General features: G+C 43.7%; 2 protein-coding genes across 7 annotated transcripts in view; one reads left to right on the forward strand and one right to left on the reverse strand.

Moving 5' to 3' along the window:
• RNMT (RNA guanine-7 methyltransferase) overlaps positions 1-14,118 on the reverse strand; it is a 95,734-nt gene extending 81,616 nt beyond the window's left edge. For all 5 annotated transcript variants that reach the window (XM_082258486.1, XM_082258484.1, XM_082258483.1 and 2 more), the window contains exons 1-2: positions 14,012-14,118; positions 1,338-1,459 (exon numbers count right to left, since the gene is read on the reverse strand). In XM_082258486.1, coding sequence (XP_082114612.1) covers positions 1,338-1,367 — 30 coding nt within the window. In that variant the 5' untranslated portion in view covers positions 1,368-1,459; positions 14,012-14,118. The remainder of the gene's footprint in view (positions 1-1,337; positions 1,460-14,011) is intronic.
• Positions 14,119-14,144: 26 nt separating this feature from the next.
• Positions 14,145-21,236, forward strand: part of FAM210A (family with sequence similarity 210 member A) — a 102,852-nt gene continuing 95,760 nt past the window's right edge. The window contains exon 1 of one of the 2 annotated variants that reach the window (XM_082258490.1): positions 14,145-14,222. The gene's annotated coding sequence lies outside the window, so the exon portion shown is untranslated. Of the gene's footprint in view, positions 14,223-14,501; positions 14,585-21,236 lie in introns of those variants that run through there. The other variant, XM_082258489.1, reaches the window with a different exon arrangement.

Consider the following 21,236-nt stretch of genomic DNA (forward strand, 5'->3'; position numbering starts at 1 on the left):
CCCTCCCTCTTAGTCAACAGCCGACTATTACTCCGCCCATTGTCTCTCCATTGAAAAACATTACAGCCTGATCACGCCCCCGATGCAGCCAGGAGAGACAATGGGCGGAGTAATGGTCGGCTGGATACTAGAGGCAGAGCTGGGAGGGAAGTGTGGGACGGACGCAGTCACTGTAAGTCCTCCTCCTCCCCCCGAGTCCCGACTTCTCCCCAATGCCTGAATATCGTGGCCCGTGCCTCCCTGATGCCTGCAGAACGATAGTCGATATCACATCGACTATCGTTCAGCCCTACACAGTACTATAACCTTTAAGCCTATACATTATAAAAGGTATTCACACCTGTGAATATATATATATATATATATATATATATATATATATATATATATATATATATATATATATATATATATATATATATATATATATATGCGCAGTTAAAGTTACCGACCTGCACCTTGCGTTTTTCACCTGCGCAAAGATGTGCACTGACATTGTAGTTTCATTGGCCTGTATGCACAGCCTATAGTAGAGTAAATCTTCACAATATGGTGTCAGAAGTTTCTGTTTTGTTCAAACATGAGACATGCGGCATGGTACTGCACAGGTTAATACATGATCTCTGTCTGTAATGAGATAGAGGAGATAGAGATAGAGATGATAGAGGAGATAGAGATAGAGATGATAGAGGAGATAGAGATACACATACATACATACATACACACACACCACAAACCCTGTGTCTCTCATTCTAGCAATGGTGCAGGCAAGAGCTAAATGGCAATTAGACATAGAAAAGATGTGTTTTAATCACATTAGCCCTCCTACATTTGTTAAGGGAGAGGATGGCAACGCATGTTTTAGGAGACTGTGACCCAGAACAGGAATTTGTCTTGTGCCTCTGGGAAACATGGACAGGCCTAGGTGAACAAATACATGGACGTAGGGAGAATTGAACAGCCATGTCACTACAAACCGCAGCCACAACACGTGAGCCCATCGTTACATGGTAAGGCATACAAACACTAGGAAAATAACTACACTAATACCTAACACAGACATCTGAAAGTGTACATAGCAAAAAATTCCTGGAGTTTGGGTTTTAGGTATGAACATATTTTACTAGTAAGAGTAGCTGAACAATACAGACAGTAAAAGTAGAAGATCAGCTTACAGCAGAACCCTCACTGTCACAGCATTAGAAATAAGGAAGGCTTTCCCATAACAGTAAGGACCTGGTAATTCATAATTTAAAAAAAATAATAGTAAAAAAAAAAAAAGGTAGGTTTCATCCATGGTTAAAAGTTATACAAAATTATGTAAATAAAAGACATACGATTTCAGAGCTTTGATGTGTTCCGTCCATTGTAAAGGATGGTGTCTTTCTTAGCTACTGTTATTCCATATGGATTGATGTACTCTGCATGTCTTATCTCCCCAGAAATATTCTACTTCTTCCTGCAATGAAAACATTTTTTAAGTATAAACAAAAGGAAAAAAATAAATAAACAAACCATGTTTTTAATGGACTTACTATTTCAAAAAGATTACCACCATTAGGCTCGGTTTCCACTAGTGCGACTTGCGGTGCGACTTGACACATGTCAAGTCGCACCGCAAGTCAAAACCCATTGTTTTCAATGGGGCCCGTTTCCACTGCCGCGGCTTCAGTTGCGGCGACTTCAAAAGTAGTTCGTGCACTACTTTTGAGCCGTCTTTGATGCGACTTCCCTCTATATATGAGGGACAAGTCTCACTGAAGCCGCAGTTTACTTTCGCTACGAAGTCGTGCTAGAAGTAGCACGACTTCGTAGCCGCACTAGTGGAAACCGAGCCTAACAGTATCCTGAGGCAGTAATAATAACTTCAACATAATTAAAGTGGTCTTTCCTCCCACCTGCCAGAAAATGGCAATACTGTGTACATAATCATACTTACCTACGTCCACCCTGCTGCCAGTGGCCCCCTTAAAAATTGCATGTCTGCATGCGCGAGATAAAAATCATTTTTTAACAAACCACTAAAATATGGCTAGTTTTTTTTTTTTTTTTTTTTTACACTGCTCAAAAAAATTAAAGGAACACTTTTTAATCAGAGCATAGCATCAAGTCAAGTAAACTCCTAGGATATTGATCTGGTCAGTTAAGTAGCAGAGGGGATTGTTAATCAGTTTCAGCTGCTTTAGTGTTAATGAAATGAACAGGTGCACTAGATGGGCAACAATAAAAAGACCTCCGAAACAGGAATGGTTTTACAGATGGAGGCCACTGACTTTTTTCCCTACTCATCTTTTCTGACTGTTTTTCACTAGTTTTGCATTTTGGCTAGAGTCAGTGTCACTACTGGTAGCATGAGGCGATACCTGGACTCTATAGATGTTGCACAGACAGTCCAACTCCTCCAGGATGGCACATCACTACATGCCATTGCCAGAAGGTTTGCTGTGTCCCCCAGTATAGTCTCAGGAGCATGGAGGAGATTCCAGGAGACAGGCAGTAACTCTAGGAGAGCTGGACAGGGCTGTAGAAGGTCCTTAACCCATCAGCAGGACCGGTATCTGCTCCTTTGTGCAAGGAGGAACAGGGTGAGCACTGCCAGAGTCCTACAAAATTACAGCAGGCCACTGGTGTGAATGTCTCTGACCAAACAATCAAAGACTTCTTGAGGGTGGCCTGACATTCTCTAGTGGGCCCTGTGCTCACTGCCTGGTACTGTGAAACTCAATTAGCATTTTCCATTGAACACCAGAATTGGCAGGCCCGCCACTGGCACCCTGTGTTTTTCACAGATGAGAGAAGGTTCACCCTGAGCACATGTAACAGCCGTGAAAGGGTCTGGAGAAGCCGTGGAGAAAGTTTTGATGCCTGTAACATCATTCAGCATGACCGGTTTGGTGGACGGTCAGTGATGGTCTGGGGAGGCATATGCATGGAGGGACCCACAGACCTCTACAGGATAGATAATGGCACCCTGGCTGTCATTTGGTATTGGGATGAAATCCTTGGACCCATTGTCAGACCTTATTCTGGTGCAGTGGGTCCTGGGTTCCTCCTGGTGCACAATGGCAGGCCTCATGTGGCAAGAGTATGCAGCCAGTTCCTGGAGGATGAAGGAATCGATGCCATTGAATGGCCCCCACACTTGCCTGACCTAAATCTAAAAGAACATCTCTGGGACATTAGGTTTCTGTCCATCCGACGCCCCCAGGTTGCACGTCAGTCTGTTCAGGAACTCAGTGATGCCTTGGTCTAGATCTAGAAGGTAATACCCTAGGACACAAGCCAGTGTCGCAATAGGAGCATGCCCTGACGTCGTTAGGCATGCATACAAGCACGCAGGGGCCATACAAAATATTGAGTACCATTTTGAGTTGCTGCAATGAAATTTCAGCAAAATGGACTAGCGTTCTGCATAATTTTTTTCACTTTGATTTTTGGGCTGTCTTTGAATTCAGCCCTCTGTAGGTTAATAATTTACTTCCTTCAAACAATATGTCATCCTTTCGTTCCGAACACATTACCTAGTCCATGTCAGTATAGATATCCAGCATGATATTTTTCCCCATTGAGATTTGATGTGTTTTCAATGTGCTTCTTTAATTTTTTTGAGCAGTGTAGAATATTTTGCTTGGCATAACTAAATAAAGTAGATTTGTTTTGGCAGGTTACATCTCTCCTAGGGGGGCAAAAATTGGGGAATAGATCTGCCACAAAAAGTCATTGAAAAAATGTCCAGCTGTCTCCATCCCTAGTGGTATTGAGCAGAAAGAAGGGGAAGTGGGACTTTGAATGAGTGTAGCTGGACATGTGATATTTTAAATGAGTATAAATAGCCTGTAGGATCCCAAATAATGGGAATCTGTTGGCATGGCAATGGGAAATTAAATAAGTACTTGATTCTAAAGGAGCATGGCGGATTTAAGTCTCGATAAGAATATTCATACAATGGGTATATGACCAGATATATGTAATAGCAAATCTAGAATTAGTATTTATAAATAACATATTTATTTATTGTGACAATGAAAATTATTTTCCTTCCATGGGTACAGAGTCTTTAAAACCTATAGAATTTGTTAAACAAAATTAAATATAACCCAGAAAATGGGGACCTGTAGGACGTTGACACAATTAATCATTCAATTGAGCAATCAAAGTCTAGAATAGGATATATACAAACACATATATCAAAACTTATACACGAAATATATAATTCAAGGTTAGTACATCAATATTGAATCCATAAAAATATTATATAAAAACAGATTAAATATAGGACTGAATTCTTAGTAAGTATATAGATTTTGTTTGGAGAATAACGGAGGTTTGGATGAATTTTGCTGATTAAGATACTTGTAGGCTCGACGCGTTTCGTGGATCTACGTCCACTCATCAGGAGCATAGGAGATATATATATTGGTTGTGTGTCTGAAAGAATGGATATATATTATATCAGAGTATTAGTATAAATAAAAAAAAAAAAAAAAAAAAAGGAATCATTAAAAAATAGCATGGAGTGAACACTACCTTGGGTGGTGTTATACTTCCAGAGCAATCCGCTTACAGAGGAGGTCTGAGGCTGAGCCAGGAAAAGTCTGACCCGGGGCTGAGGCATGGACAACATCCGATGAAATGGGAAAAGCAGCAGGAGTGTTTAGACCCGAGATGGAGATAGGAGAACATAGAATTGATATGTGGATTTTTCTCGCAACAGAGATTGACCTAATAGATGCTTCAAAGTCAGGAAAATCTGAAATCATATATATTAAATACACTGTATTAACTACATATTAATTGTAAGCTTTCTTATCAGAAAAGAGACTGATGTTCGTGAAGAAACAAATATTTACCAGATAGAAAAAAATCTGTTCAGGAATAAGACCAAAGAAACAGACCAGCTAAAAAGATCTCTGTTATGAGGTAAAAAGAAAAGAAGTGGAACAACAAAGTGAATAATCGGGAAGCGAGCCAGTGTAAAGAGGGTGCCCAAAAGAAGTGGTCAGAAGGAATAGTAATCTTAAAGGTAGGGAATACCAGCAAGGAAGAGTAATTTTATGTGCAGAAATTGCAGAGGATATAAGTAAAAGGTGAAAGATAAGATAAGGTCAAATTGAAAGACCACCGTAGAGAACATGTCATAGACAAAATACATGAATAAAATTGTGGTGTAGGCAATTAATGAGCCAGATAACCCACAGCTGTGATAATCGCCGGAATGTGATGTGGAGGAAAAATAAGGTGAAAAATAAAAATGAGTGGAAGAAGATATTATATTATCCCAATTATATAGGCAGATAGTGGGTTTAGTTACCGCAAAAAGGATCTATACACAAATAGCCAAAGTCCAGTGTAGAGATAGGAGATAAAATCATGCACAGCCTGCAGGTCCCAGAGCATGGATGTGATCCACGCCAGCGCCATGTTAGCGTCGGATATATGGGCGGAACAGAGACCTCCCACATCCGGTCAGAAGACCGGATGTAGGTCGGACAAAGCCGCCTCCGAACGCAGATTGAAAATCAGCGACCATGGCAACGCGGCAACAAATAGATGCAGCGCAGCTCGCCCGCTGTCCATGGCGCCGATGGTCGGAGCACAGCCCCGCCACCCGCCTGGATGTAAACACAGAGGCAGACCGGGGGGAGTGGCGGCTACGTATACCATCGCAGCCCCGGGCGCAGAAAGTCCAGGCTCAGCAACCATGGACTCCTCATCTGAGTAGAAAAATGTATTCAGTCAAAAAAAGATTTTGGAAAAACTTAAAATCAAGGGGAAAGTTGGGCAAATAACGGGGAAATAATGATATAAGAAATTAATTTAAGTATACTATATATTGATCGGCAGAAAAATATGTAGAAAAACATGTGTGACAGACCTACGCTTCGGGTGTCTTCCACCCAGAAAGTCTAGTGGGGCAAAAATTGGGGAATTGCCATGGTCGCTGATTTTCAATCTGCGTTCGGAGGCGGCTTTGTCCGACCTACATCCAGTCTTCTGACCGGATGTGGGAGGTCTCTGTTCCGCCCATATATCTGACTCTAACATGGCGCTGGCGTGGATCACATCCATGCTCTGGGACCTGCAGGCTGTGCATCATTTTATCTCCTATCTCTACACTGGACTTTGGCTATTTGTGTATAGATCCTTTTTGCGGTAACTAAACCCACTATCTGCCTATATAATTGGTATCCTTTTTGCATGAACCGTTTCTGTTGCTTTTGCATGATTGAATATATAGTTAGGACATCTTTGTGCTTTATTAGAATCTCTACATTCACCTTCAGTTCTAATACTCATTTTTCTCTACACTGGACTTCGGTTACTCTTTGCATATGTCATTCATAGCACCTCACTCTATTTCTTCATTCAAATACACATAATTTCTTTTGTGTTCTTTGGGACTATTCACCTTTACTTTCCAAACTCCCATGTATAATAATATCTTCTTCCACTCATTTTTATTTTTCACCTTATTTTTCCTCCACATCACATTCCGGCGATTATCACAGCTGTGGGTTATCTGGCTCATTAATTGCCTACACCACAATTTTATTCATGTATTTTGTCTATGACATGTTCTCTACGGTGGTCTTTCAATTTGACCTTATCTTATCTTTCACCTTTTACTTATATCCTCTGCAATTTCTGCACATAAAATTACTCTTCCTTGCTGGTATTCCCTACCTTTAAGATTACTATTCCTTCTGACACCCTCTTTACACTGGCTCGCTTCCCGATTATTCACTTTGTTGTTCCACTTCTTTTCTTTTTACCTCATAACAGAGATCTTTTTAGCTGGTCTGTTTCTTTGGTCTTATTCCTGAACAGATTTTTATCTATCTGGTAAATATTTGTTTCTTCACGAACATCAGTCTCTTTTCTGATAAGAAAGCTTACAATTAATATGTAGTTAATACAGTGTATCTAATATATATGATTTCAGATTTTCCTGACTTTGAAGCATCTATTAGGTCAATCTCTGTTGCGAGAAAAATCCACATATCAATTCTATGTTCTCCTATCTCCATCTCGGGTCTAAACACTCCTGCTGCTTTTCCCATTTCATCGGATGTTGTCCATGCCTCAGCCCCGGGTCAGACTTTTCCTGGCTCAGCCTCAGACCTCCTCTGTAAGCGGATTGCTCTGGAAGTATAACACCACCCAAGGTAGTGTTCACTCCATGCTATTTTTTAATGGATTCCTTTTTTTTTTTTTTTTTTTTATTTATACTAATACTCTGATATAATATATATCCATTCTTTCAGACACACAACCAATATATATATATATCTCCTATGCTCCTGATGAGTGGACGTAGATCCACGAAACGCGTCGAGCCTACAAGTATCTTAATCAGCAAAATTCATCCAAATCTCCGTTATTCTCCAAACAAAATCTATATACTTACTAAGAATTCAGTCCTATATTTAATCTGTTTTTATATAATATTTTTATGGATTCAATATTGATGTACTTACCTTGAATTATATATTTTGTGTATAAGTTTTGATATATGTGTTTGTATATATCCTATTCTAGACTTTGATTGCTCAATTGAATGATTAATTGTGTCAACGTCCTACGGGTCCCCATTTTCTGGGTTATATTTAATTTTGTTTAACAAATTCTATATGTTTTAAAGACTGTGTACCCATGGAAAGAAAATAATTTTCGTTGTCACAATAAATAAATATGTTATTTATAAATACTAATTCTAGATTTGCTATTACATATATCTGGTCATATACCCATTGTATGAATATTCTTATCGAGACTTAAATCCGCCATGCTCTTTAGAATCAAGTACTTATTTAATTTCCCATTGCCATGCCAACAGATTCCCATTATTTGGGATCCTACAGGCTATTTATACTCATTTAAAATATCACATGTCCAGCTACACTCATTCAAAGTCCCACTTCCCCTTCTTTCTGCTCGTTACATCTCTCCTACATTCCCTCACCAACAGTTCATATTCATCCCCTTGCTGCTTAAGGCCCCTTTCACACTCGACCTGGGCTCAGGTGTGTTTGAATTGTAGTCCCAACCCACCTGAGCCAGGAAGCTCTCACTGCACACCGCAAATCAGAGGCAGGGGGGCATATCCCGGTCCGCCGCTGTACATACACACACTGCCTATGATTGGGAACCGTTTCAATAGTCAAGTGGTTTGTATTCTGAGATTTACACAGCCCTCACAAAAAGTACAGCGCTGTGTGGCAGGGCAAATAAAAAAAAAAAAAAAAACCTGAAAAACCCAACCGTTTTTGGCTACAGCTGGATAACACTTACAGGTCTGGTCTCTGCTCCGGTCTGTGACTGGACAGTCAAAAGAAAACAGAAGCATTAGCATCTGTCACTCTGCTCTGTCCATATTAGCATGTCCCTTGTTAGCATATCAGCACTGCAATACAACTTCTCTTTATGCTGCTTCTCCCTCTCGCACTGCTGAGCACTGCTGCACAAGGGCTATACCATATTAACCACTTAAGCCCCGGAAGATTTTACCCCCTTCCTGACCAGGGCCTATTTCACGATTCGACACTGTGTCACTTTAACGGACAATTGTGCGGTCGTGCGATGCTGTACCCAAATGAATTTGACATCCTTTTTTTCCCACAAACAGAGCTTTCTTTTGGTGGTATTTGATGCGATTTTTTGATCACGCGCTATAAACAAAAAAAAAGGAGCGACAATTTTGCAAAAATAACAATATTTTTCACATTTTTTTTATATGAAATTCCCCCCCCAAAAAAAAAAAAAAAGTAAAAATCAAAATTTTTTTACATTTTAGGCCAGTTTGTTTTCTGCTACATATGTTAGGTAAAAAAAAAAAAAAAAAAAAGCGTATTTTCATTGGTTTGCGCAAAAGGTATTGCGTTCACTAACTAAGGGAAAGATTTTTGTCATTTTTATTGTTTTTAACGAGTAATGGCGGCGATCGATTTTTTTTTTCGGGACTGCAACATTGCGGCGGACAGATCGGACCCTTGACTGACATTTTTAACACTATTGGGGTTACCAGTGACATTACTGCAGTAATCAGTGCTATACATATGCACTGTTACTGTAAAAATGACACTGGGAGGGAAGGGGTTAACTTTATTGGAGAGGGAGGGGTTAAGTGTGTCCCTTACTGTCATTGGATGTGGCAGTTTGTGTAAAAGCAGAGATCAACGGTCCTACATAGCAGGACCGAGTGATAAGTGCTTTTACACAGGGGAGAGTGACAGGCGGCTTTGTTTACATAAGCCGCCTGCCTTTCTCCCTCTCTACCTGACAATCGAGAGGGACCGGCGGACATCGGGTCTGCCGGTCACACGCGCCGGCTTCTTCGGGTACGAGCGGGGGCGGGAGCGCGCCTCCGGCAGCGCGCGCTCGCCCCCTATTCGCTCCCAGGCTAGTGATGTACCGGTACGCCACTTTGCCTGGGAGGGGCTGACCGCCGCCGTATATAGTCGGGCGGCGGTCGGCAAGTGGTTAACAAATATTATGCTGCATTATTTTGTCTTTATGCCTAGCTCTCAAAACGCGTCAGTTTTTTTTTCCTCTTTACTGTGACCCATTGAGATTTTTCTTCTCCTTCCCCAAGACAAAACACCTGGTGACAATTAAAAACGTTACATGGTCACCAGAACAGAGAAGGTGAATGTTCTCAGTAGTGACACAGACAATAAAAACCTGACAAAGGTTCTAACTATTCCCAACCAAATGGTTTTAGAATCACCTAAGCATGGAAGGTTAATCAGGAGGGTTTTTTCTTAAATTGCAGAAGAGACACGCTATAGGGGTACATTTACTGTATAAAAGCTGAAAACCTACCATTCACTGTAGATGAATCTAATCCTAGGCCTGCCAATGAAGCAGGAAGAAGCTGAACCATGAAGAAGACCAAACAAGAAAGTCAGCACTGATGAGGGAACAAGTTTGCAGCATTTAGTTCCGCTTTAAGACTTATCGCCAGCTTTAGCTTCAGTTTAGATGGTTTCAGATTTTTTTCTGCGATTTTGACAGTACTTGAAGCAATGCCTGCGTATTCCTGGAGGTCTATGGGCCTCAAAACACATCAAAGTTGGACCAATGTAGTGCAGGGACTACTTTAAAGTCATTGTGACTTGATGTCACACAGATATGAATGGTACTCATTAGAAATCATGGAGTACGACTCGTTGTTTGACTTTGCAGTCCCAAGTTGCAAGACAAGTTGCACAAGTGTGAAAAGGGCCTTAACAGTTCATTATTAAGATCCTAAACTTAATAGCATGCAATGCCAAGCTGCGGTTTCCAAAGCAAGCAAAGTCCTTTCTTGTATTAACAGAGGCATGGACTCCAGAGAGATATTTTGTCCCTGTACAAATTATTGACAAGACCTCATCTGGAATATGCAGTTCAGTTTTGGGCACCAGTTCTCAAAAAGGATATATGGGAACTGGAGAAAGTGCAGAGAAGGGCAACCAAACTGATAAGAAGCATGAAGGAGCTCAGTTTGGAGGAAAGATTAGAGGACCTGAATTTATTCCCTCTTGAGAAGGGGGTCCATATAGTGACCTTGGTGTTGAGTTATTCACTGTAAGGTCAACACAGAGGACAATGGGGCACTCTTTACAGCTAGAGGAAAACAGATTTAGTGTCCAAATACAGAAAGGTTTCTTCACAGTAAGAGCTGTGAAAAAGTGGAATAGACTCCCTCCAGAGGTGGTTCTGGCCAGCTCACTAGATTGCTTTAAAAAAGGCCTGGATTCTTTCCTGGGTGTACAGATTATAAATGGGTGCTAATATTTATAGGTAAAGTTGATCCAGGGAATATCCGATTGCCTCTCGAAGGATCAGGAAGGAATTTTTTCCCCTGCTGTAGCAAATTGGATCATGTTTTGCTGGGGTTTTTCACCTTCCTCTGGATCAACTGCGGGTATAGAATTGTGTATATGGGATAGTATGGTTGTGTTTTCTTTACGGTTTTTTTATTGGTTGAGCCAGATGGACTTATGTCTTTTTTCAACTTGACTATGCAACTATGGAAAACAACTCAATGGGACAAAGATGGCAAAAAAATAAAATAAAAAAATCTGACAGGTTATAACCTTCCCTTACTCTATCCAAAATAAAAGAAACTTTTGCCTATAGTTTCATTTTAAATTGCAAGCAAAACCTAACTAGCTCTAAACCTAATCTATCTAACCCGGTAAAAGAAAAGATAGCTATACTTCCCGGTTATGAAGTATAGTATACGAGTGACATTTCTCAGTCATTTTCGGCTTTCTCCTGCACACAGAGGGCCCCACTGGAGACCAAAGCACTTTCAGAAGCAGCAAGTATAGCGACCTTTTCTTAACAGGGTTAGACAGATTGCATTTAGAATGGCGGTGTGGGTAAGTTTAGAGTTAGGCTGGCCAAAGACAGTTTGAATAATCGGCCAGTTCAGCAGAAACAAGACGAGATTTGAACCGTGTGTGTTCAGGCTGGAAATACCAAGTTGATTCATCGATCAACTTGGGTACAACCAGCCTGCTGGATTTTACTTGGTATTATCACTAGTGGCTGCTATAGCTGCTAGCAACAATCACTGTTACTCATTGGCTTCTATATAGAAAAGTTAAATTTAGCTTGAGCCAAGTGATATAAACCATGGAATAGGACACAAAACTTGGCACTCTGTCATACATGCATTTCAATGGGAAATTCATAATAAGAAGCCAAGCTATTCCTATACAAAAGCCATCTTGGCCCACCCAAATTCCACTTTTTTGAATTCATTGGGCATCCTTCTATATAAAAAAAAAAAAAAGTTACATTTGGTCTGAGCCAAGTGATATAAATCATGAAATATAGCACCAAACTTGGCATCCTGTCATCCATGCATTTCAATGTTAAATTCTGAATAAGAAACCATGCATCTCCTACATGAAAACCATCTTGGCAAAATCCATGGCTGTCAGGGTGCCAAAATTTATGGATTTAGATCAGTGTTTCTCAACCTTTTTCCAGTTGTGGCACCCTTAACAATTCTGCACAATCTCAAGGCACCCCAATTTAAAATGTAAAAAAAAAAAAAAAATCCATAAACTGATAGTTTTACATAACGCAGCAACATCAATACACATGGGCCATCCAACATTAGAAGTGATTTATTCCTCCACTATTGCAAACTGGTACAGACTAGTATTCTAGGGTTTCTCTTCTCCCTTAGTTTCTCTTCTTCTATTTGCTAATGTGACCCCAGTGCTGATGGAGAAGGGATGAGGAGGAGTAAATAAGGATGCTGTGCAAGCACCTGTCATTCTCCTTATCAACCAGTAATGTCACTGGTTGTCAGGGTGCCAGTGGCTTGACCCGCACATTGCCCAGGGTTGTCAGGGTGCCAGTGGCTTGACCAGCACAGTGCCCAGGGTTGTCAGGGTGCCAGTGGCTTGACTCGCACAGTGCCCAGGGTTGTCAGGGTGCCAGTGGCTTGACCAGCCCAGTGCCCAGAGTTGTAATTCTATCAAAATAAAAACCTGTGACAATTTGTTGCCAGTTTGCCAAGGCACCCCTGAAGAACCCAGGAGGCACACCAAGGTGCTATGGCACCCTGGTTGAAAAAGGCTGATTTAGATGACTTGGCTCAGGCTAAATTGAAATTTTCTATAAAGAAGGATGCCCAATTAGTATGAAACAAGTGGAATTTGTGCAAGGGAAGATGGTTTTCATATAGGAATAGCTTGATTTCTTATGAAATGCATAGATGGCAGGATGCCACATTTGGTGCCATACTTTACGATTTACATCACTTGGCTCAAGCTAAATATAACTTTAACTAATAGAGGGATGCCCAATTATATGAAAAGTCACATCTGGGTGAACCAAGATGGTTTTCATAACGAAAAAAAGGTATTCTTTCTGAATTACCCCATTAAATGGCAGTTAGGGATATAGAATTGTTGCCAAATTTCCCAATTTTGTTATAAACTTTTCAGATAGAAAATAATCACGCATAAAGACCCAACATGAATAAGAATCTGTGTAAAACGGAGGCTAACTTCTCCATTTGAACAAGAAGCAGTTTGAATAAGGAGCCACCTTTAGCATCATGGTTTCTTGCCTAGGCAAATTATATATACATTCCAGGAGTCTTTGGGAGGGGTTCTCAGCTAAGCACACAATCCTGGTTGCATGAATGAGCTAAGGGCAGATTGATTCCAGGAAGTAAATTATAAATGAATTTGCCCTTACTCAAGATGGCCATGGCCAGAAATAGTAGGGGGGTTGTTTTTCAAAGTAATTTTTCAACAAAATAAAAGCAGAGAGAGACATGGATGGATGGATGGGGAGTTTGGTTTAAATATTAAAAATGAATTAAATAGTGTTTGTGGTACTCAGATGCAGTGAAGCTTTAAATTCTATTGGCTGCAATGTGAAGCGGTGGATTGCATGGCGCTGCGCGGAAAAGAAGTCATGCATGCTTTTTTTTTTCGCTTGCAAAACTGTGGCGTGAACCAATCCGGTAGAAGGCAAAACTTCAGAATTTCTTGCAGTGGGACTGCAATGAAATAGCCAACCAACGCAGTACTACCTCACCTGGTGTGAATGGGCCCATGCCCAGTACTACCTCACCTGGTGTGAATGGGCCCATGCCCAGTACTACCTCACCTGGTGTGAATGGGCCCATGCCCAGTACTACCTCACCTGGTGTGAATGGGCCCATGCCCAGTACTACCTCACCTGGTGTGAATGGGCCCATGCCCAGTACTACCTCACCTGGTGTGAATGGGCCCATGCCCAGTACTACCTTACCTGGTGTGAATGGGCCCTAAAGTGTGAATGCAGCCTACATGAGCTCCTCACAGGCTCCATTTAGCAGAGATAACCTACCTGAACACGTCTTGTCTCATTCTAAGAAATATTAGTATTCAGCACAATAATAAGCTAACGAGTTCTCACCAATACAAAATGCTACATTTCATAAACCCCCGACAGCTCCTCTACAGACTCCCCCCGCCTATAGGCGCCCTCCACCCTGAACAATCCCCCTTACCCAGCACACAGGTCTAATCACACCGCTACCGGCAATAACAAAGCAGCCTGCGACTCTTCTGTTTCCAGCGCTGCTCGTGTATCCGGAATAGCCACCACCGAGACCGGAAGCTCCTCCTCTCAGCCAGTCACCCTGCGCCCCCCGCGTCCAGGAGGAAGAACTGCACAGCATTGCTATTTAGCGGGAGCGTGAAGAACAGCCTGTTTCCAATGTAAGTGTATTTACAAAGACTTCATGAATACAAAACTAAAGTAAACGGTGGCGTTTAGTATCAACCTGATGCCTTTGGCATTATTTCTTTACACTGTATTCATTTGTTGTCTCTTCCGCGTATTAGTCATCCTCCCTAGGCACAGATAGGATAAAGCTTCCACTCACATGGCGTAGGTTTGTGGTAATCTTAGTCAGCGCCTTCAATTAGTCAGACTGAGGTGGAGAGAGAAACTACAAGTCCCATGATGCTGTGTGCGCCTGATGTGTAGGCCTGTGAGGGGGCGGGGCCAGTTGCAGCGTGCAGCGCTCTAGTCTGTAATCCGCAAAGCGTCCTGTCACCGAATGAGAGCGCGGCTCCAGGTACTAGTATAGGGGTGCCTGTAACTAGGGTGGGGGACTTCCCCCTGCTTGTCCTTGTACTGAGAAGTGTGGGGAGAACTGCAGAGTGCCCCCCAGGGTCATTGAAGGGTGTGTGGCCCGGCACGTCGCTGGCTGTCCTCTGTGACATGTGACCCCGGGGTCAGGACATTTATTCCCTCACATGTGTCCCCACCCCGGGGTCAGGGCATTCATTCCCTCACATGTATCCCCCCCCCCGGGGTCAGGGCATTCATTCCCTCACATGTGTCCCCCCCGTGTCAGGGCATTCATTCCCTCACATGTATCCCCCCTGGGGTCAGGGCATTCATTCCCTCACATGTATCCCCCCCCCCCCGGGGTCAGGGCATTCATTCCCTCACATGTGTCCCCCCCGTGTCAGGGCATTCATTCCCTCACATGTATCCCCCCTGGGGTCAGGGCATTCATTCCCTCACATGTGTCCCCCCCGTGTCAGGGCATTCATTCCCTCACATGTATCCCCCCTGGGGTCAGGGCATTCATTCCCTCACATGTATCCCCCCCCCCCGGGGTCAGGGCATTCATTCCCTCACATGTGTCCCCCCCGTGTCAGGGCATTCATTCCCTCACATGTATCCCCCCTGGGGTCAGGGCATTCATTCCCTCACATGTGTCCCCCCCGTGTCAGGGCATTCATTCCCTCACATGTATCCCCCCTGGGGTCAGGGCGTTCATTCCCTCACATGTGTCCCCCCCGGGGTCAGGGCGTTCATTCCCTCACATGTGTCCCCCCCCCGTGTCAGGGCATTCATTCCCTCACATGTATCCCCCCTGGGGTCAGGGCGTTCATTCCCTCACATGTGTCCCCCCCGGGGTCAGGGCGTTCATTCCCTCACATGTGTCCCCCCCGGGGTCAGGACATTCATTCCCTCAAATGTGTCCCCCCCCCCCCGGGGTCAGGACATTCATTCCCTCACATGTGTCCCCCCCCCTGGGGTCAGGACATTCATTCCTCACGTGTCCCTCCCACCCCCCAGGGTCAGGACATTCATTCCTCACATGTGTCCCCCCCACCCCCCGGGGTCAGGACATTCATTCCCTCACATGTGTCCCCCCTGGGGTCAGGACATTCATTCCCTCACATGTGTCCCCCCGAGGTCAGGACATTCATTCCCTCACATGTGTCCCCCCTGGGGTCAGGACATTCATTCCCTCACATGTTTCCCCCCTGGGGTCAGGACATTAATTCCCTCACATGTATCCCCCCCCCTCCCGGGGTCAGGACATTCATTCCCTCACATGTATCCCCCCTGGGGTCAGGACATTCATTCCCTCACATGTATCCCCCCTGGGGTCAGGACATTCATTCCCTCACATGTATCCCCCCTGGGGTCAGGACATTCATTCCCTCACATGTATCCCCCCTGGGGTCAGGACATTCATTCCCTCACATGTCATTTCTGTTAGGACAGACTAATGCTGGCCATACACGCACAGAATTTCGGCTGTTTGCAGACTGAATGATTGTTCGTCAGTCGAAAGCGAATTGGCCACTAACTTACAGAATAAACTCTTTTACATAATCGTTTTCATGATCATAATGATCGTTCCATAACATGCACAATACGAGTCAGAATATTATTTTTGTTTCAATTTTACCATACACGTAACAACTTTTGTAGAAACGCTAAAAGTTTTCGCTATGGATCCATCGACATTAGCCGGGCACACGATTGAAATCGTCGGTAAACTTGTGTTCACTAACGGCCCGATTTTCGAACGATCTTTCCTAAAACGACCATTTTCAGCCGAAATTCTGTGCGCGTATGGCCAGCATTACTCTGACATTGCTTGCAGTCAGCCATGGCATTTTCTCCCTAAGCCCCCGTTCACACTGGGGCGACCTGTGAGGCGACCTGGTTGCCTCACAGGTCGCCTCCCATAGGGAAGCTGCGGACCCGTTCTGATAGGAGCGACACAAGTCGCTCCGACTCAGAAAAAGGGTCCGGAGCTTCTTTGGGGCGACCAGGAGGCGACCGCCATAGACTTCAATGTTACGAAGTCCGTGGCGGCCGCTCCGAGGTAGCGGCGCGCTGCTCGCACCGCGACCTCCGAGGTCGCGGTGCGAAGTAGCGTCGCCCCAGTGTGAATGGGGGCTAAAACCTCTAAAAAGTAAGAAATTTAAAATAAACTATGTATGCTGTATAAAAAGGAAAAACATAACCCATACATAGTATTTTGTCTTGTTTATTTTTTGTTTTTCCAAACTGGACTGCACATTTGGCAAAGCATAGTGCAATGAAGTGCAATACCCCAGGCAATGAGTCAGAATGGGTTTGTTTCATATGGGAAAAACTTTGACCGGACTATTTAGTCTCTCCTTTTTTTTTTTTTTTTTACAGCTGTATGCTGGGCACACCCTTTCTTTCAGCTAGTTTTCCAGGGCAGTTCATATAAAACCAATGAATGAACACAACACTTTCTATGGAAATATTTGTTAACTTCTAAAATATAAATATAAAGCTTGTTTTTATGCTCTGTGAAAAACTGCTTCAAAATTGTGGGGGGGGGGGGGGGGGGATGTGGTCGTCAAAGAAGCAGAAGTTGCCAATCACCATTCTAGAATTAGTTTGGCTGGCTTTCTTACTCTGGTCTGCTTACCTTCAAAGTCTCCCTGGCAGGGTGCAATTGGGTGGACAAAGACAGCTGTGGCCTACATCAGCCTTCAGCCCCGGTTCACACTATAGCGATGACAGATATCGTCTGTGATTCGGAGCGCACTGCTCTGGAAATCACATGCGATGTCTGTGCAATGCAAATTCAGCCATACAAATTTTATGGCTGAATTCACATCTGATTCGGACAGAACATGCACAGGACCCTTTTTTGGGTGTGCAGCAGAATCATATCCCATGATGGTTCACATCAATGCAATCCGATTCATGTCTGAACTGTCAGTTCGCACTGCGATATGTAAACTGATCTGGTGATGATGTTAACCTTGTATTGACACCCCAGCGATTCGCATATGGCAGTGTGAATTGCATGCGATTTGAATGCGATGTGGGATCCCAGAGTGGATTCACAGGGTTCCCGCATCGCATATATGAGGACTACTCGGACTGGGAACCTCTCCAGAGAACCATCTGGCTCTGTCTGAATACACTGTGTGGTTTGGCCCCTTTAGGCCCAGGAGGAGACTACCATAGCCATATCTCTACTACGAAGCACCTTTAAGTACATCACCTCTCTTTTGGAGGGGATTCTTTAATCTTCCTCCTTCTGTTGAGCAGCTGTGGGCAGTTTTGCAGCTGTGGTCAGGTGGCCCTAGCAGTCTTAGGGAGTTGGGCCTGTGGTGGCTGTGGCGTTCAGCTCCCCTACTTAATGTCTACCGTGGGATTACTTTTACCAGAACAGCAACAAGCTTCATTGTGCCATGTTTTTATGAAAGCGGCTCCAAATATATCTTGTGTCATACATATGGGGAATTGTTACACTCTGTATGTCTATACCCCTGAGAAAGAATGCAAAATAATTTAATATTCGAAATGCATTGGCTTCTTCTACCTTCACAGTTCATAGATCTTTGTGCACAGAACCAGCCAGATACCTCCTATATGCAATTCTTGGTACTTATTATATGTATGTAATAGCCACACTAATGCATTTAGTTCCCTATGTACTTAACCATATTTGTGTAAAAATAAAGCTTTGATACTTTTATAAACTCAGTTTCCCGCCCAGTACAGTCCAATTGTTTTGGGATAATTTCTTCAATTTCAACCTTCGAGGGACTAGAAGTAGTGGTGGTCAGGAAGAGGCGAATTATATTTAGTCTACGGCAGAACTTTAAATTCCAGCCCTCTCCACTGTACGCATTCGCGGCATGGACAATTGCCAGGCATGTTTTCTGAACTGTCAACAGCTGAATCCAGGAGAATTTTCTGTTTACCCAGAGGTGTTTGCAGAGATTTGTCTTTGGTGTGGGATGCCGGGTGTGGATCTCTGGGGCCCAGATTTACCAAACAAACTGGACAGGTTTGTGTCCCAAACCACGGATCCCCATGTGTTAGTGGTTAATCCTGGGTAATGGTTAGAATTATTTTTCCCTGTTCTACACCTTCCCTCAGATGCAGTGTATTTCTTGCCTGTTGCACAGGATAAAGGTGGTGGTGGGGGGGGGGGGGGCTTTCCAGTGATTCTAATCGCACCTATTTGTCTAAGAAGTACCATACATGGTATGCAGATATTGGAAATATCTTGTCAGACGAGCCATGAGACTTTCCAGATTGGCCAATTTTCCATCCTGCTTAATGGCCCCTGGCTTTTATGGCATGGGTGTTGAAGCCCAAGTCCTCAAGGCTAGGAGTGTTAATGACTCTGTAATCCCTACTTTCCTCAAGGCAATTAAGTTCACCTCCAGGAAGGTGTACCACCATATAATGAAAACCTTTCCTCTAATCGTCTTCCAGGGCAGCTCCTGAGAGATAGGCTCCTCCCACCTGAAACAGTAAACCCATTAGTCCACCATTATACAAAAAAGCCAGTCATACCTTCTGCCTCAGTTTTGTACTTCCTCCAGACCCATAGGCGCTGCATCTGTGTGTTATTTTTGCAGTCTCTGTGCTAATTGACGGAGGCTCCCTGGCCAGGGGCAGCACATTGGGGCAAGCTGGCCCCCCGCCTGAGGTTTCACCCCTACTGACGGGTCTGCAGCCACCCCCCCCCAGCTTTCAGGATGCCAGTGGTATCCCCCCCCCCCCCCCCAGACCATACCTGGAGCAAAGGGATCTTCTAGGCTAGTTCTACTAGCCACAACTATCCCTCCAGAGTCAGCAAAATTCATGCTCTTTCCATGATAGAACCTTGTTGTTTAATTCTGATAGATAAAATTCTCACACCAGACCCAGCCTTCCTACCAAAAGTCTCTTCATCTTTCCACAGAACTCAGGAGGTGGTTATTACTTCCCTTCCAAATTCAATGGATAGCAGGAAAAGAGTCACTAGATGTAAGAAAGATCCTGATGGCTTACCTCGAGAGAACTAAAGAGTGGCGAAAAACAACCACTCTTATTCATCCTCCATGCAGGAGTGAACAAAGCCAAGTCAGTTTTGAAATGTACGATAGGCAGATGGATAAAGCTTACTATTCAAACAGCCTACCAAGCACTAAACCTTGCCCCGCCGAGCAGGGTCACGAACCACTCGACCAGAGCTTAGGCATCAAGTGCAGAAAAAGCAGATCTGCAGGGCTGTGACATGATTGAGTTGAAATACTTTTGCAAGGCATTACTGCATCGACCAGCTGTCCAGTCAGAAGCAGATATTTGGTCTCAAGGTGCTCCAGACTTTTTCCTTTCCCTAATAAGTATTGCCTGGGACACTGCCCTGGAAAACGATTAGAGAAAACAGAGTTGGGTCTTCCAGGGCAGTATCCATTCCTGCCCTAACTATTAAAAAAGGGGTTTTGTGGGTTCAAAAGCATTACTTTCCTTCGGGGCTTTGATATTACTGAGGCAGAAGGTATGACCTGGCTTTTTTTATATTGGGTGGACTAATGTGTCCTGTTTCAGGTGGGAGGAGCCTATCTCTCAGGTGCTGCCCTGAAAGACTTCTTAGAAAAAGTTAACGGGTACCTAACTCTGTTTTTCATCTCTCATTCATTGTCATCCCTGACAGTATTTAAGCTTTAGACCAGTTTGGTTTGGGGATGTCTCTGGCTTTACCATTAAGTGACAGATCTCAGCCTTGGCCGTTCTGTTTCAGAGACCTATTGCATCTCATTTATTGGTCAAATCCTTTGTGTCACACAGATTGTTTTGTCTGTGTGCCCACTCTTTTCTCCATAGAACCTTAATTTGGTCTGGTGTGTTTTGCAGCTATGTGAAAGGTTGTATTTTTGGTTGCCTTGCCAATACTCGGCAGGGCTTCAGAGTTTGCTGCCCCTTGTTCCATGGGATCTTCCTTGAGTCTTTACCAGGATAAGATGGTGTTGAGACCTCTGTCCTCTTTGTTACTGAAGTTGTTTCTTTGTTTCACCCCAGTCAGGAAATTATGTTGCTTTCTTTTTGTCCTAAGCATCCTAAGGAGAAGTGCTACAGTATCCTCTTTGGATGTTGTTCAAGTTGCTAAGTTTATCTGAAGTGTAAGGCTCCTTTCACACGGCCGCTCCGTGTGTCCGCAAATCATCCCATCCGTTTGCGGACATAATGTAAGTGAATGGCACTGCGGGTGTCAGCGGAATACCATCCGCTGACACCCGATTTTCCTCCTTTCAGTTCTGTTCCGTTTTTACAAATGGAACAGAACCCCATTTTTCCTTCCGTGTAAAAAAACGGAAAGGAAGGAAAATCGGATGTCAGCAGTGTCATCCGCTGACATCCGCAGTGCCCATAGACTCACATTATATCCGCATATCATCCGCAAACGGATGGGATGATATGCGGGCACACGGAGCGGATGACAGAAATGTCATCCGCTCCGTGGAAGAAAAAAAAAAAAAAAGTCCCGCAGCGGACCTTTCACACGGAGCGGCCGTGTGAAAGGAGCCTTAAGCTTAATTTCGAAAGTCGTATTGCTCTGCTTGAGGGCATGCGCAAGGATCAGGCTGCTTCTCAAGCCACCATTTTGAGATGTATTTGTCAGCTAATTTACCAGGCCTATGGTATCGGGG

The sequence above is a fragment of the Pelophylax lessonae genome (assembly GCF_965119305.1).
Source record: "Pelophylax lessonae genome assembly, chromosome: 5".
Taxonomy (NCBI): domain Eukaryota; kingdom Metazoa; phylum Chordata; class Amphibia; order Anura; family Ranidae; genus Pelophylax; species Pelophylax lessonae.